We start from the raw sequence: 18,337 nt of genomic DNA, 5'->3' as shown, positions 1-18,337 counted from the left end.
TGGCTGTGCCGAGGCGTCTAGGGCATTGTAGGTACGTCCCATGGCTAATTCTAGTTGTGTTGTCAGTTTAGGGTTCTGCAATCCACTAAAGGCCCCATCACACTAAGCGATCTCGCTAGCAATATCGCTATAACGTCACTGGTTTTGTGACGCAGCAGCGATATCGCTATGTGTGACACTTACCTCTGACCAGCTCCCCCGCTGGTTATCGCTGATCGCGCGAGAACGGCCTGGGCAGTTTCTCAGCGTCAGCTTCCTGCTGTGGAGACGAGCGACGCGTGGACACGGGTGGGAGGACGTCAGGATCGTCTCGTCTGACAGGTAAGTAGCGACCCCCCCCGACCGCTGCTATGTCACTGGTGAGATCTGCCTGTGTGGCAGCTCACTAGCGACCACTTAGCAATGCACCGACGATCCATATCGTTGTCGGGATCGCTGGTGCATCGCTAAGTGTGACAGTACCTTAAGTTACAAACCTCTCTGGTTATCTGGTTGCCTCGCCTATTCCTCTGTTATCCTCCTCGGTTACCTAATCATAACAATATACCATATACAGAGCTCCTGTGTATAATGTCACTGGTGATTACTGTATTACCTGTACACTGACACTATAAACAGAGCTAGCTCCTGTATACAATGTCACTGGTGATCACTATATTTACCTGTACACTGACACTATATGCAGAGCTCCTGTGTAGGTCACTGGTGATTATCTCCACACTGACAGTGTATACAGAACTCATGTGTACAATGTCACCAATGATCACAGTATTACCTGTACACTATATACAGAGTTCCTGTGTATAATGTAACTGGTGACCATTGTATTACCTGTACACTATATACAGAGATCCTGGGTATAATGTCACTGGTGATCACCATTACCTGTACACTGACACTACACGTTATACTCTCTACAGAGCTCCTGTGTATGTCACTGGTGAGTCAATGTATTACCTGGACACTGACATATATACAGAGATCCTGTATATAATGTCAACGGTGATCACTGTATTACCTGTACACTGACACTATACACAGGAGCTCTGTATATAGTATACTGTGTATAGTGTCATTGTACAGGTAATACTGATTCACCAGTGACATACACAGGAGCTATGCCCCCACAGTATATTCCTCCTGTGCCTACACACAGTAGGATGCCCCAACAGTACTCGCCCTGTGCCCACACACAGTAGGATGTCACCACAGTAAATTCTCGCTGTGGTGCAGTAACCTCTGTTAAAGCTAGAGGGCGCTGTATATGCTACTCAGAATATGCATGTGGGCGTATGTCTGAACGCCCATGATAAAGCCTGTATGTGTCTGGCTGTATGTAATAGGAAGGACCTGTAGTGAGGTCATGACCATGTGAGCCATACCTCACTTGTGGGTGTGGTCATGTACCATATAGTGTGACCGAGGTCTGGTCACATGGGTGTGTGTGGAGGAAATTGCCCCAAAGAATCAACACGGAGGACCGTGGACAACAAACAACCTATATAAGGAAACAGGCCCTCCAAGAGGTTTTATACTTTAAAAATAGATTTTTATTGAACAATGTCATTACACAAGTTAAAAAAGGGATGATGACATACAGAGAAAAAATAAATGCAAAACTTTGTGCGGAGAGGAAAAGTTTTTTTGCCCTATATGTGCTGATGGATATCAAAATCCAAAAGAATCAGTATATAATAATGCAAATAGACATTTGAAGTCTAAAAATTACAAAACATAGCTAAGGGCACAAAACCAATCCAAGAGGACACCTGGCCAAGGTTTTCCTCTCCGCACAAAGTTTTGCATTTATTTTTTCTCTGTATGTCATCATCCCTTTTTTATCTTGTGTAATGACATTAAAAATAGATTTTTATTGAACAAAGTATAAAACCTCTTGGAGGGCCTGTTTCCTTATACAGGTTGTTCACATGGGTGTGTGTGTTTGATCCTGAGTGGTTAGAGTGCAAGGTCCCGGAAGGCCTGTATGTGTTGGAAGCATCTGGGACTGAACTTCCTGGAAGAGCACATGGAAAGGCCCGGACCTAGTAGACTGACGGCTCTGTGTAGGGAAGCTACTGCCCGGCTGTGGCTCTGCAACTGTAGATGGCCTAGTGAGCAAGGCACTGTCTGGAACAGTGATCCCAGTGTGGCCGCTTCCCTGATAACCCGTGAGGGATAAACTGTAATGCTGACCGGGGTCAATAGGAGACTTTGTATGCTTTACATGGTAACGCTGCATTCGTGCTGGACATGGCTCAGCCTGTGTGCCCACAGGCCTGAGAGAGCAAAGCTCTACTATGGACAATAAGAATTCATCTGTCTGATGTAAGACTGTTTGCTTTGTGTTCCTGTGACATTGGTTTATGAAGGAAATAAACCACACAGACTGTTACTTTAAGCAAAAGTGTTCCTGTGTGCCTCAATATCGCAGCCAAGCGAGTTAATCCCCGTACACTCATATGGTGGATCTCTACACCGCACACAATAGGATGTCCCCACAGTACATTCCCCTATTCCCACAGTAGCATGCCTCCACAGTACATTCCCACAGTAGCATTGTCCCTGTGCCGACACCGTAAAATATCTCCATATTACATGTCTCCTGTGCTCACAGTACAAATGCCCCCACAGTACATTCACCATGTGCCCACAGTAGGATATCCCCACAGTACATTCCCCATGTGCCCCCACACAGTAGGATGTCCCCACAGTACTTTCCCCATATGTCCCCACATTACAATTCCCCTGCGCCCACACAGTAGGCTATGTTCACAGTACATTCCCCTGCGCCCACACACAGTAGGATATGTTCACAGTACATTCCCCTGTGCCCCACACAGTAGGATGTCCCCACAGGATATCCACACAGTACTTTCCCCATATGTCCCCACAGTACAATTCCCCTGCGCCCACACAGTAGGCTATGTTCACAGTAATTCCCCTGTGCTCCACACAGTACATTCCCCTGCGCCCACACACAGGATATGTTCACAGTACATTCCCCTGTGCCCCACACAGTAACATGTCCCCACAGTACATTCTCCTGTGCCCACACACAGTATGTCTTCCACACAGTACATTTCTCTGTGCTCACAGTAGGATGCCCCAACAGTTCATTCTCCCTGTGCCCACACACAGTAGGATGCCCCCACAGTTAAGTCCACCTGTGTCCACACACACAGTAGGATGCCCCCACAGTTAAGTCCACCTGTGTCCACACACACACAGTAGGATGCCCCCACAGTACAATCGCCCTGTGGCCACACACAGTAGGATAATTTTATTTCTATAGCACCAACATGCCCCCACAGTACATTTGCCTTGTGCCCGCACACCGTACAATACCCACACAGTAAATTCCCCCATGCCCACACAGTATATCATCCCCACTGTACATTTGCACTGTGCCAACACAGTAGAAGGCCCCCACAGTACATTCGCCCCGAGCTCACACCGTAGGATGACCCATAGTACATTTGCCCTGTGCCCACACAGTAGGATGTCCCACAGTAGACTTGCCCTGTGCCCACACATAGTAGGATGTCCCTACAGTACATTCGCCCTGTGCCCACACAGCAGGATGCCCGATTTGCTCTGTCTTGTGACTACAATTAGAATGGGTCAGTCATAATCTGGGGGTTCACAGTCAGGGTGCAATAGATTGTTTCCTAGTACGAAGACTTATCTGTCATGAAACCATAATTAGGGGTTATCTATTGGCTACCCCCCCCCCCTCCTTGTTATGTGACCCAGTCTCAAATTTAAGCTCCCGGCATCAAATACAATTTTGCCTTTTTGTAAACCAGTTTTGCTGTCAGGTTCCAGGAGGCAGAACTTTTTCATCTTTCAATGACGCATTTGTATGGAGCTCAAGTTTTGGAGATGAGCTGTATCTGTGCCATCATGGTGGGCCATATAGAACTTATAACACTTATTACCTCTCTGTGGGAAAGACTAAGTAACAGCAATTCTACCTTAGTTTTCTTGCATTTTAATTCTTATATTATAAAATTAAAATTTTTATACCATTGAGGTTTTTTTTTTTTTTTAAAACTATTTTTGCACAAAAATTTTTGAAAAAAAAAAAAAAAAACCCTTTTGGAGGGTTGTATTGCGAGAACTGCGCTTTTGTTTTTCTTCCATTTACAAAGCTGAGTGTGGGCTCGAGAGGACGATGACCACATGCAGTCTTCATAGGAATCACACTGGGATAAGTACAACTTATTAACATAATTCTGACACTTTCCTGAATTTTGGTTTTCTAATGGCATTTGCCAGAAAAATATGTCCAGGAAGGAGAGCGGTGACTCCAAGTCTGTCGTCTGGGTGAAATTTGGTTTTCACAATCATTTTTTACTTGACTAAAATTTGGATCTGTTACACTTGGGGTGTATGTCAGAAACAGAGGCCCCGTAGTTGTTCTACAGGGGTCCTGAGGGGAAGACAAAGTAGCCCTCCTCCCTGACCTCCACCATCTTCCTGTGTGTGTCAGTGACAGTCCTCACTGACCTCTGCAGCACATGACTCACAGAGGGGAAATTATCCTGCTGCAAATGACGCGCCACAAGACATTATCCTGCTGCACATCACAATTTTATTTTTGGCTCACTTTATAAAAAAATATATACATTTTTATAAAAATCATGAAATGTAAACGGAAAAAAATGGAAACAATCTTCACAGAAGACAGGAAGCCCCCCAGTGTGGGGGAGTGGTGTGGCCCAGGGCAGGGCCTCCTGTGAGGGCAGGCACTATCGGCTCAGTCCATTTCATGATGGGGGCCCCTCCTCTCGTCTGATGACCCCCAGTGACTTTAGCCACGTCTTTGGTCCAGAAAGGGCATTTCTGTAGAGCTGCAATGAAAGAAGTCACCAGAGCAGTCACACACTATTACTTCCTTTTATCAGCCACTTCAGCCTTGCATCCTCATTCAATAGCACAAAGCAGAGAAAATAAAACAATCACTCCTGGGCTCCAAGTTGCTGGGTTGGACCTGAACTTGTGCGTTTACCGGAGCCTCTAGAGTGTAAAGCTACGGGTCAGCGAGGCACATACCTGCCTGGAGCTCAGAGCCGCAAGGTCCGGGGCCGGGCACCACCGATGTCAGCCCAGAAATCCTCCTTACAGGAAGAATGTGTGCTACAGGTAGAGGGTCTCAGGACATGCTGTCCAAGAGGAAGCAATGAGGGGCCCGACCCTGAGACCCCAGCATTAAAACAAGAGGTGGAGGAGAAACAGAGCAAGCAGCAGGGCAGAAGGCACAAGAGGCCAGGAAGAGGAGTTTCCACTCTGCCTCCAGGGATCTGGAAAAAAATTATATATATTATATATAAAAACCAGAAGTTACATTAACGAGGATGAGAAGGGGGTGACGGGAGCCTACGGGGGAGTAGAGAGGGGGCAAGAAGGAGGAGAGCCTACGGGGCGTGACGGGAGCCTGGGGGGGGGGGGGGGAGTGGAGGGGCACGACAGGAGCCTGGGGGGCAAATAGAGAGGCGGAGGAGGGAGCCTACAAAAGAGAAAGAAGGGGGTTAGAGAAGGGGCACGACGGGAGCCCACAGGAGACTGAAGGGGTGAGACGGGAGCCTACAGGAGGAGGGTGGCAAATTAAAAGATCCTACAGAGTAAGGGAGAGATCAGAGGCTAAAGAGGGCAGGAAAAGGCACTCACCCTCCTTAGAAGGCGAACTCCCTCCTCCCCCATGCTCTCTGCCCCAGGGTTGGGATTTTGGTTCTCCTGTTATTGGTCGTGCTGTGGGAGAAATACAAGAGAATAGAGATTACTGCCAAAATAAGTAAAGACTTCTGCAAATATGATACATGCACCCCAGGGAGAGGGAGGACAGGAGCACTTACTTGTTGATTGGCAGCAAACAGACAAACGGATCTTGAGACATTCACCAACACTGCCCACATCCGGGATAGCTGTAAGAGAGGACACAGCTGAATACACTGAAGTGTCCTGATATATTGAGCTCTTGCTGATTGGCACTGTGACCCGACGGATGAATGGAACTGAAACCATTTTGATGGAAGCAGACAAGAGTGAGGTGTGCCGGGGGAGGGCTAAACCATCCGAATGGATGAGGAGCGACGGAGTGTTGAGGGAATGTTGGTGGGTGAACGGCGAGCGTGGTGGACTTCAGGCACTTACAGATGTAGTAATAGTCCTGCCCCTCGTGGAATTCCACCCCCAGAGAAAACGGGGTGAAGCGCTGGATTTTCTCAGAGAACTTTATGGGCCCGGCTGGGGCGTGTGGCTGGTTACACTCCCAACGTTTGTAGGCTTCAGGGGTCACGTAACAGCCATCGTACCCCTCGTGGTCCACCATATAAAGCACAAAGTTCTCGGTTTGCTCCGTGGGAACTCGGGGGTCATAGTGGGGACAGTAGATATCCAGGTAATCTTTGATGGCCACGTGCACCGTGTAATCCTCCTTCGCGAACCTGCAGGGAACAAAACATGTCAATGAGGGGGGGGGGGGGGGGGGGGGGGGGGGAGTCAACTGAAGGGAGAGAATGAGACTGAAAAACAGGCAAATAAGGTTCAACCAGAGGGGAGGGAGGTGTAGTACCTGCGATCTTTGATGATGCTGCAGCACAACCGCTATGTGCCGCACTCAAGGGTGCATATTTACATGGGAATTTGTGAAAACTCTCCTTTGTTCCTGCTTAATAGTAGTCAATGGGGTCAGTAAGGTTGGCGTTCCCATGGCTCTTTGGGACAGCTTACATTAGAGTAGATCAGTCATGATTACTGTAAGGAGCCTTACGCCATGGGACAGAAACATGATTCCTCAATATTTATCTCTGATGTATTCCCCTGGGTGGGAAGCTATAGGGATTCCGCTGTCTTTCTGGCCAATAGACTCTGCCTTTCCAGAGTTTCCTGCCAGATTTCACGTTATTGGAGCCAAACCATGTAGTGTGATGATTTATTATGGCCTACAAAATGATGCATAGACACAGACCTACTACAAGAAGTAGGCAGCCAGCATCTGAAATTAGTCAAACTGCTGACATATCTCAAGCAGTCTCCTCCAGGGCTGACGGAGACCTGAAGGAAGAAAAGCCTAGTATGGGACAAGACCCACCTGAGATTCCTGCAGTGTGTCTTACTGGTGCCACTTGCCATGAGCCCTACGCCACAGGGAAAAATCAAACAATTTTTCTCTCAATCTCCCACGCAGGCCAAACATAACTGTCGTTCAATAGGGAGAGTTATGTTTGGCCTGCGTGTCAGAACCCACTGTCCTTCATGTCTCTGTTCTCCTCCAGAAATCTCTGTCTGGTCCTACTCTTCCATACACCTTTCTTTCCCATATCCTTCCTCCTTCAGGCACCTCACAGTCCTGTCTCCCTCCTCCTCCAGGAACCTCGCTATTCTACCTTCTCCAGGCACCTCTCTGTCCCATCTCCTTCCTCCTCCAGCTACCTCTGCTCCATCTAGTCACATCTCCAGGCACCTCGCTGTCCCATCTCCTTCCTAAAGGTATCGCTGTTCCATCTAGTCGATCCTCCAGGCACCTCTGTCCAGTCTCCCTCTTTCTGGCACCTCTGTTCCATCTCCTCCCTCCTATTCCAGGCACCACTGTCTCATTTCTCCTCCTCTAGGCACCTGTGTCCAGTCTCTTCTCCTACAGGCAACCTTCTGTCCCATCCTCCTTCATTCCTCAGTCTAGCATCATCTGTTGGATGGCCTTAGTACACATTAGATGATTGGGGACGATGTCTGTATATTGACTGATCAAAGCATTTGGCAGCCACCCATCATTCCAAGTGGACTGCACTCAATTGGGCCAGTGAAGAATATGGGAGAAAAAGTTTCATGTAAATCATTTGCATCCTCTCTGGCATGGGATTATAAAACCCCTTTCAATGTGCAGCTATATAACAACACCTAGCTCAGTGGTGGGTTTTGGGGTGTAGCCTCAAAAGGCTGTGGAGTGACAGATCTCACAGCTGGACAAAGGACTGCTTGCAATATAAAGTCATGCTGAAGCTGCCAAAGAACATTCTAGAAACCTAATTCCATAAGGCGTTATGGAGATACTATATCCTAGCTGTACATGGTGTACATTTTCAAGATCTCTGAAACAGGCAGAACATCTCCCGGGGTCTCAATCTGTTCTAACACCCCAGTAAGGGGAAATACGTGGAATAGCTAAAGGGAACAAGTTAACAAAGATGTGTTTAGTTTCAACGTCTATCAGGGGCCCGGCTAGATCCCATGACACTAAAACCATCTCCCTAGGTCCATCCATTAAAGCTTTATAACTCATCTTTGGTCTTGGAGTTTTTAAGCTGCTAGAGGCAAGGTGAGTGAATTTAGGTTCAGCCCAGATGGCAGGAGAGGAGTGCCCCAAAGGGGATAAAGTCTACTGTATGACCACCTGGCCTATCTCTCTGTTACGAATGCGTTCCACCTCAAAAGGGGAGTCATGGTGAGTAACGTGCCCTGAAGGACCTAGGAGAAAACTGAAAGCCCATGCCCCCTGCGGCCTAGCACACACACATGGTTGATCATCAACCCGGTAACTGACAGGATCCACCTGCTTATATCTTTTGTCCTACCACTAATGTATATCTGACCATTGTATATGTATAACTATTTTGTATATAGTGTATTGTCTAGTGTGCCCTTAAGGCGATTAAATATATAATTTAACCTTGGGATGCCCTTATCTCGATCCACAAATCCACTCATCTGTTTCTTGGTTTAACCATGCTACAGGGGTTGGATTGTGGCTTTATCTATTCCCGTTAAGGGACTGAGCTTATATCTAAGGCCTGTTTCACATTTCAGTTTAACGTCAGTCAAAATCCGCCGTTTTGCAAAAAAAATGGATCTGCCATTTATTTGGCAGATCCATTTTTTTTCCCCATTGACTTGCATTGCAGCGGATTTTGACGGATGGTCATCAGTTGCATTAGTTTTTTAACGGATCCGTCATAATTTTGGCATCCGCTCTCGAGTGGACGGACAATGCAACGTTTTTTTGAGCGTTAAACTAGCGGATAGCAACGGATCCGCCGCTGTCCGCCATGCTTTATAATGGACGCCTATGGGCGCCGGATCCGTTGCCAACCGTTAATTCACGGATTCTGCCAACGGATCTGCCTTTTTATACTGAGCATGCCTGGAGAATTTCCTTTCATGATTTTTTTTTTTTAACCCCAAATCCCGGTCTGGCAGCTAAAAATTCTCTCTCCTTTTCCAGAGTCATTTCTTTAAATTTCAGGCACTAGCCACTAAAAGCGGATCCGTACAAAAACGGATCCGGTGGCATCCGTCCATGACAAAACGGATCTGTTTTTTCACTCTGGCAGACTTTGACTAGCGCCAGAAAGCTGAAATGTGAAACAGGCCTAAGGAGGAACTGCTGGCGGTCGAACTGGGCTGGCAGTGCTCTGTTTCACTGGTGCTAGTGAAAGGGCACTCTCAGGGTTGTGAGCAAGTGTGGTGCCACGTCAGTGACTGCTTGGGACACATCCTCAGTCTCCGATCCTTCCTGGTCCCCTGAGGACAGGGGGTATCTGTGTAAAACTGCACCAAGCTGACCATGTGTGTCTCCAGGGGGCGTGGAACATCACATTTGTGAAACTGGGGAGACTACATTATGTAATATGCCTGATGTAATAGTGAAGTCAGGCAGGGTGGCGAGGTGCAGGATCATCACAGGGCCATTTGTAGGACAATGGACCCCAACCTAGACAACAGCAATAGTGTTGCATGACATGACGTCTACTGTTACCTGACTTAAATCCAGGGACCAGAGAGCCAAGGAAAAATATGCTCAGCACACTTGGGACCTCCATCGCTGGTGGCTTGTTCATGTAGTTGGCCAAAAGAAACCACACATATAACCACAGCTGATGAGGCATTACTGCAGAGCGCACACCTGACACACGCACACTGTCCTGGTATCACACCTGGAGCGGGTGAGCGTAGTGTGCACACACCCTCGCACGCTGTCGTCACAGGGCGTATAGCCAGAAAGCAAATATTTGTACAAGGAACTGGCGTTTAAAAGAGGAATGTGTAAAAGTTCAGCAGAAGCAGGACAAGGCGTACAACGCCCCCCGACTACAAATCCCAGCATGCCCTGCTGGCAACTAATGGATCATACACTTGCTTCATACCAGAAGATGTGCAGATCTGAGAGTGGCAGGATGTGTCTGTACAAGGACAACCACTCCCATAATTCGCCCGCACACCTCCCACTAGAAAAGAGCAGCAGAAGCTGAACTGTCAGAACGTGCAGAGAGATGAAGGCGATCCGCAGTGTTCCTCAACTCCGGTCCTCAAGAGCCACCAATGGGTCATGTTTACAGGATTTCCTTAGTATTGCCCTGGTGATAATTACATTCTGGACAGGCAAGCATATCACCTGCACAATACTAAACATGACCCGTTGGTGGCTCCTGAAGACCGGAGTTGGGGAACATGTGAGCATTACTACATGTTACATAGACTTAAACCAGACGGTGGTCACATAATCCTGGCAAGGAAAGGACCGAACGCACAGACATATGCCAGATTACATATTTTATCATGGGTTGGGGATCCTTTAATGAAATCTGAGGGCGAATCCTGCAACAATCCGCATTCAATGCAGGACTTGCCAAAATTTCTAGATTTTGCTATAATGCTGCAGAGAAAAAAGCAAAGTATTTCAGGAGGATGGAAAAGCCAAGGATAGGGCCAGCTGATATGGTGCAATGCCTGGTGCATATCCACAGCAGAGATCTCACAGTGAGTGACATTGGTGCTGCGGAAATACAATCAGGAGGCTCAATCCAACACGTTTCCGGATCAGTCAACCATTTTAGGCCAGTGAAAAGGTCTTTCATTCTGAAGGACAATTCTGGTCTCTATCAGGTTCTGGGAACACCTCCTACAAGGGCCACAATGTATCAGCTCCCCTATAAGACCCCCAATTAGTGGTCACAATGTCAGTCAAGTGAGGCCCTAACCTCTGCGAGTTTGAAGATAGTAACCACTGGTCATACTACAGAACGTTAGACCTGCCCAGATGCAAAGTCCAGACACCTCCACCTGCGGGAATCTGGAAAGAGCTTCTCTCAGGTCTTGCCAGCACTTATCAGTGTCAACGTCTGTTCCACCTATGGCACAACACCATGCCAAACTGCACTTGCCACAGTTGAAACAGATGAGTGAGGAGACAATGCCACCGTTGTCCCTACTGTCGTCACCAGCAGGGGTAAAGCTGAGGTGAGGCAGTAGACCGGCGGAAGTAGTAACTGTGAGCTGCCTCATAAAACGTAACAAAAGGGAGGGGACGAGGATGGACGCCGCAGGTGTGGATTTTGCACATCCATTCACAAACTTATTGACTTGTTTCTTTGAAGTCTCAAAAACAAGACATAAAAAGATAAGGGCGATCAAGCCTCAAGATGAGGAACGTCAAAATGTCAGAACCAGGAATCACAATATCACAACCATAAACACGTTCCCGAATACCGATGCCCCCCACACAGACACCTGAGCTACGTCAATGATCAACCATCTGGACACCTGCACAACAGACCAGTCTCCCACCCAGACAAGTGCATCCTGGACCGACCTCCTACCCAGACAAACACACCAGTGAAGCTCTCACCCAGACACACGCACCCTAACACACGGAAAACCACACCCCTGCCACCTCCCACCCAGATACCTGATCTCCCCACCTGAGAACCACCAGGACACTTGCACAACAGACCAACTTACTCAACTAGACACAGGAGTCCCAGGCCAACCTTTTCCCCCCCCCCCCAAGAGACAGGAACCCCAGGCCAAGATCCTCACAGATATGCACAACCAAAACTAACCTCCCACCAAGACAACACGCCCCAGACCAACCTCACCTCCACATGCACACCTGAGACTGACCTTCAGCCATACACAGGTGCCCCAGACAAACCTCCAACCCAGACAAGCTTACCCCAATCTCTCTCGTCCTTATTTACACAAGCGCACCACGGGACCAACCTCCCTTCCACCTACCCAGACACGTACACAACAGACTGGACAACCTCACCCTCTACACACAACCCAGACTGACACTCCCACACACAGGTACCCCAGACCAACCTTCCAGCTCTTCCCCCAAACACACACATCCCCCACATCAACCTTCTCCCAGACAGTCATGGAAACCAAAAGACACTACTACTTTGATGTTACATCCACAGAGAAAGGGAAACTGCAAATTTACAAGACAATGAAAAGATAAATGTTCCCTTCCAAGCAGGAGAGTCTCCAGCCATTACCACCAGATCTGGCCAAACCAGGAATGGGGGAGGGGAGCAGAAAGCTACACGGAAATAGCAACGAGGACGACATTCTTATAAATCACAAGGGGAAGGTTCAGCCTGAGACATTGCACAAAAATGCAAAATATGTTATTAAAAGGTCAGAGATTTATATCCACATCTACACAGCTCTGTATAATCCTCAAGTCTCCTATACCTAATGTGACCGCGGCTCTACATAATCCCCACACGTCTCTTCATGTGATTGTGGCTCTATATAATCCCCACAAGTCTCTTCTTCATGTGATCATGGCTCTATATAATCCTCACACGTCTCTTCTTCATGTGATCGCGGCTCTATATAATCCCCACACGTCTCTTCATGTGATTGCTGCTCTATATAATCCCCACGTCTCTCCTTCATGTGATCGTGGCTCTATATAATCCTCACACGTCTCTTCATGTGATCGCGGCTCTATATAATCCTCACACGTCTCTTCTTCATGTGATCGCGGCTCTATATAATCCCCACACGTCTCTTCATGTGATTGCTGCTCTATATAATCCCCACATGTCTCTCCATGTGATCGTGGCTCTATATAATCCTCACACGTCTCTTCTTCATATGATCGCGGCTCTATATAATCCTCACATGTCTCTTCTTCATATGATCGCGGCTCTATATAATCCTCACACGTCTCTTCTTCATATGATCGCGGCTCCATATAATCCTCACACGTCTCTTCTTCATATGATCGCGGCTCCATATAATCCTCACACGTCTCTTCTTCATATGATCGCGGCTCCATATAATCCTCACACGTCTTCTTCATATGATCGCGGCTCCATATAATCCTCACACGTCTCTTCTTCATATGATCGCGGCTCCATATAATCCTCACACGTCTCTTCTCATATGATCACGACTCCATATAATCCTCACGTCTCTCCCTCCTGTGATCATGGCTCTATATAATCCCCACACGTCTCTTCATGTGATCACAGCTCTATATAATCCTCACGTCTCTCCCTCCTGTGATCATGGCTCTATATAATCCTCACACATCTCGTCTTGGTAGGATCTACATACATTATACTGTGAGTGAGCCACCACAGAAATTGGCACATTAGTAACCTGCAGGCTATATGCGGGCAGTGTAGGGGCTTGTATTGACGTGTGAGTTCTGCTGGGACTTGCAGAGACCTGCAGGCTACAAGTGGGCACTGCAGGAACTTGTTTTTTGACCTGCAAGCTACTTGTAACCAATGTGGAGAATTGTATTTACCTACGGGCTAAGTGTGGTCACTGATGGGACTTGTAATGACTTGGTGGCTACAGGTGGGGACTTGTAGTGACCTGCCGGCACTGTTGGGACTTGTAGTGGCCTGCGGGCTATGTGCGGGCACTGCTTGAACTTGTAGTGGCTGCGGGCTACATGTGAGCACTCCGGGTTCTTGTGGTGACCTGTGGGCTACGTGGGCAGAGCAGGAACTTGTAGTGACGTGTGGGTTCTTCTGGCACTTGTACTGACCTGCAGGCTACGAGTGGCCACTGTGTACTGACCTGCAAGCTACTTGTAATTACCTGTGGGCACTGCGAGCTACAGTGGGAAAAAAAAAAAAAAAAGTATTTAGTCAGCCACCAATTGTGCAAGTTCTCCCACTTAAAAAGATGACATAATAGGTAGACCACAACTATGAGAGTCAAAAAAATGAGAAAACAAATCCAGAAAATCACCTTGTCTGATTTGGCAAGATTTTTCAAATTATGGTGGAAAATAAGTATGTGGTCATTAACAAAAGTTCATCTCAATATTTCGTTATATATCCTTTGTTGGCAATGACAGAGGTCAAACGTTTTCTGTAAGTCTTCACAAGGTTGGCCCACACTGTTGGAGGTATGTTGGCCCATTCCTCCATGTAGATCTCTAGAGCAGTGATGTTTTGGGCCTGTCGCTGGGCAACAAGGACTTTCAACTCCCTCGAAAAGTTTTCTATGGGGTTGAGATCTGGAGACTGGCTAGGCCACTCCAGGACCTTCTTTTGCTTCTTACGAAGCCACTCCTTCGTTGCCCTGGCGGTGAGCTTGGGATCATTATCATGCTCAAAGACCCATCCACTTTTCACCTTCAATGCCCTTGCTAATGGAAGGAGCTTTGCACTCAAAATCTCACAATACATGGCCCCATTCATTCTTTCATGAACATGGATCAGTCATCCTGGTCACTTTGCAGAGGAACAGAAAAAAAGCATAATGTTGCCACCCTCATGCTTCACAGTAGGTATGGTGTTCTTTGGATGCAACTCCGCATTCTGTCTCCTCCATACACAACGAGTTTTATTTCTACCAAACAGTTCTACTTTGGTTTCATCAGACCATATGACATTCTCCCAGTACTCTACTGGATAACCCAAATGCTCTCTAGCAAATTTCAGACGGGCCCGGGCATGTACTGGCTTAAGCAGGCGACACGTCTGGCACTGAAGGATCTGAGTCCCTGGCGGCGTAGTGTGACACTGATGGTAGCTTTTGTTACATTGGTCCCAGCTCTTTGCAGGTCATTCACTAGGTCCCCCGTGTGGTTCTGGGATTTTTGCTCACCGTTCTTGTGATCATTTTGACCCCACAGGGTGAGATCTTGCGTGGAGCCCCAGATTGAGAGAGATTTTTAGTGGCCTTGTATGTCTTCCATTTTCTTATTACTGCTCCCACAGTTGATTTCATCACACCAATTGCCTATTGCAGATTCAGTCTTCCAAGCCTGGTGCAGGGCTACAGTTTTATTTCTGGTGTCCTTCACCATAGTGGAGTTTGGAGTGTGACTGTTTGAGGTTCTTGGCAGGTGTCTTTTATACTGATAACAAGTTCAAACAGATACCATTACTACAGGTAATGAGTGGAGGACAGAGGAGCCTCTTAAAGAACAAGTTACAGGTCTGAGAGCAAGAAATCTTGCATGTTTTTAGGTGACCAAATGCTTATTTTCCACCATAATTTGCAAAATAAATCTTGCCAAATCAGACACGTCACTACAAGTCCCAGCAGTGCCCACTCCTCACACACAGCTGGTGAACAAGGGATGAAGCTGTGAGATGCGGCGAGCTGGCCCCGGGGTGCAGAGCGCTGCCAAGATAAACAGCACCATCCATCCACACTGCAGCCAGCAATATGGGAAAACACAGCCAGGTCCAACACAAGCAGAGAGGCCACTGCCTGAAATAACAAGCCCTTCCTGCAGCCGAGGGGGCGCAGGGCGGGGGATCAGCACTGCACACAATGGGGGGCAGGAGTCTGGGATTAATATTCAGCTTCCAGGGCTGAGACCCCGCCTGTGACTCGCAGCCCCATGGACATCACCCTCCCCACTCTCTGCTTCTCATTATAGCAGGAATCCTATACAAAGAGGGGCCGCCGCTACGAGGGGGACAAGGGCAGCGAGGGGGATGCAGAGGTGGTGGGGATGCAGAGCCCAGAGGTCGTGGGGGGGATGCAGTGGACAGTGGAGGTGGGGGGGGGATGCAGTGGACAGTGGAGGTCGTGGGGGGGATGCAGTGGACAGTGGCGGTGGGGGGGATGCAGAGGACAGTGGCGGTGGGGGGGATGCAGAGGACAGTGGCGGTGGGGGGGGATGCAGAGGACAGTGGCGGTGGGGGGGGATGCAGAGGACAGTGGCGGTGGGGGGGGATGCAGAGGACAGTGGCGGTGGGGGGGGATGCAGAGGACAGTGGCGGTGGGGGGGGATGCAGAGGACAGTGGCGGTGGGGGGGGATGCAGAGGACAGTGGCGGTGGGGGGGGATGCAGAGGACAGTGGCGGTGGGGGGGGATGCAGAGGACAGTGGAGGTGGGGGGGATGCAGAGGACAGTGGAGGTGGGGGGGGATGCAGAGGACAGTGGAGGTGGGGGGGGATGCAGAGGACAGTGGAGGTGGGGGGGGATGCAGAGGACAGTGGAGGTGGGGGGGGATGCAGAGGACAGTGGAGGTGGGGGGGGATGCAGAGGACAGTGGAGGTGGGGGGGGATGCAGAGGACAGTGGAGGTGGGGGGGGATGCAGAGGACAGTGGAGGTGGGGGGGGGATGCAGAGGACAGTGGAGGTGGGGGGGGGATGCAGAGGACAGTGGAGGTGGGGGGGGATGCAGAGGACAGTGGAGGTGGGGGGGGGATGCAGAGGACAGTGGAGGTGGGGGGGGATGCAGAGGACAGTGGAGGTGGGGGGGGATGCAGAGGACAGTGGAGGTGGGGGGGGGGATGCAGAGGACAGTGGAGGTGGGGAGGGATGCAGAGGACAGTGGAGGTGGGGAGGGATGCAGAGGACAGTGGAGGTGGGGGGGGGGAAGCAGAGGACAGTGGAGGTGGGGGGGGGGATGCAGAGGACAGTGGAGGCGGGGGGGGGATGCAGAGGACAGTGGAGGTGGGGGGGGGGATGCAGAGGACAGTGGAGGTGGGGGGGGGGATGCAGAGGACAGTGGAGGTGGGGGGGGGGATGCAGAGGACAGTGGAGGTGGGGGGGGGGATGCAGAGGACAGTGGAGGTGGGGGGGGGGATGCAGAGGACAGTGGCGGTGGGGGGGGGATGCAGAGGACAGTGGCGGTGGGGGGGGGGGATGCAGAGGACAGTGGCGGTGGGGGGGGGGGATGCAGAGGACAGTGGCGGTGGGGGGGGGGATGCAGAGGACAGTGGCGGTGGGGGGGGGATGCAGAGGACAGTGGCGGTGGGGGGGGATGCAGAGGACAGTGGCGGTGGGGGGGGATGCAGAGGACAGTGGCGGTGGGGGGGGATGCAGAGGACAGTGGCGGTGGGGGGGGGATGCAGAGGACAGTGGCGGTGGGGGGGGGATGCAGAGGACAGTGGCGGTGGGGGGGGGATGCAGAGGACAGTGGCGGTGGGGGGGGATGCAGAGGACAGTGGCGGTGGGGGGGGATGCAGAGGACAGTGGCGGTGGGGGGGGGGATGCAGAGGACAGTGGCGGTGGGGGGGGGGATGCAGAGGACAGTGGCGGTGGGGGGGGGGATGCAGAGGACAGTGGCGGTGGGGGGGGGGATGCAGAGGACAGTGGCGGTGGGGGGGGGGATGCAGAGGACAGTGGCGGTGGGGGGGGATGCAGAGGACAGTGGCGGTGGGGGGGGGATGCAGAGGACAGTGGCGGTGGGGGGGGGGATGCAGAGGACAGTGGCGGTGGGGGGGGATGCAGAGGACAGTGGGGGGGGATGCAGAGGACAGTGGCGGTTGGGGGGGGGATGCAGAGGACAGTGGCGGTGGGGGGGGGATGCAGAGGACAGTGGCGGTGGGGGGGGGGGGATGCAGAGGACAGTGGCGGTGGGGGGGGGGATGCAGAGGACAGTGGAGGTGGGGGGGATGCAGAGGACAGTGGCGGTGGGGGGGGGGATGCAGAGGACAGTGGCGGTGGGGGGGGGGATGCAGTGGACAGTGGAGGTGGGGGGGGGGATGCAGTGGACAGTGGCGGTGGGGGGGGGAATGCAGAGGACAGTGGCGGTGGTTGCAGAGGACAGTGGGGAAGTGGGCGGGGCACAGTACAGTGGGAAGACACACACCACACCTCTCCTCTGCCCTCCTCCGGGGGTCGCTCTCACCTGGGGTTGCTGCTGTTCCAGTGCACCGCATGTCGGAGGCCCCCGCCCCGGCCCAACAACCCCAACACGGCGCTGAGGCTCAGCAGGCTCCGGAGCTGCCCCGCGCCGCTCATCTCTCGGCAGCCGCTCGCTCTCTGGGTGGAGGGGCCTCTGCTCTGCTGCCTCCTCGGGAAAGGTGCCGGCCCCACCCACAGGGGCGCAGCGTCAACCAATCAGCGCCGCCGCAGCCTCCTAGCTGAAAGTGACAAAAAAGTAAAGTTCAGTAACTCTTCACCGCCCGGAGCAACGCAACGTGTGAGGACGGGGGGGCGACGTGTATCCACCCTACATCACAAGGGTACCCTACACAGGAACCAAGTAATCCACAGCACCCGAGTACACCACACCGCACCACAGGAAATTCACAGCACCAGTGTTCCCCACACAGGACCCCAAGAAATCAACAGCCCCCGTGTACCCAACACAGGACCCTCCAAAATCCACAT

At 50.7% G+C, this 18,337-nt stretch overlaps 1 protein-coding gene across 1 annotated transcript; it reads right to left on the bottom strand.

Moving 5' to 3' along the window:
• Positions 1-4,571: 4,571 nt before the first annotated feature.
• On the bottom strand, positions 4,572-18,058 carry LOC141055673 (ephrin-A4-like). Its single transcript, XM_073552353.1, has 6 exons — positions 17,853-18,058; positions 6,154-6,446; positions 5,856-5,924; positions 5,671-5,751; positions 5,056-5,303; positions 4,572-4,853 (listed from the first exon to the last, which is right to left on the bottom strand). The coding sequence occupies exons 1-5, from the start codon at positions 17,963-17,965 to the stop codon at positions 5,212-5,214; spliced, it is 648 nt and encodes a 215-aa protein (XP_073408454.1). The 5' UTR covers positions 17,966-18,058; the 3' UTR covers positions 4,572-4,853; positions 5,056-5,211.
• Positions 18,059-18,337: the final 279 nt, after the last annotated feature.

Source organism: Dendrobates tinctorius, unplaced genomic scaffold (assembly GCF_039654945.1).
Source record: "Dendrobates tinctorius isolate UK_male_01 unplaced genomic scaffold, ASM3965494v1 ptg000189l, whole genome shotgun sequence".
NCBI classification, from domain to species: domain Eukaryota; kingdom Metazoa; phylum Chordata; class Amphibia; order Anura; family Dendrobatidae; genus Dendrobates; species Dendrobates tinctorius.
The sequence above is the reverse complement of the archived record's forward strand: the minus strand, read 5'-3'. Positions and strand labels throughout refer to the sequence as shown.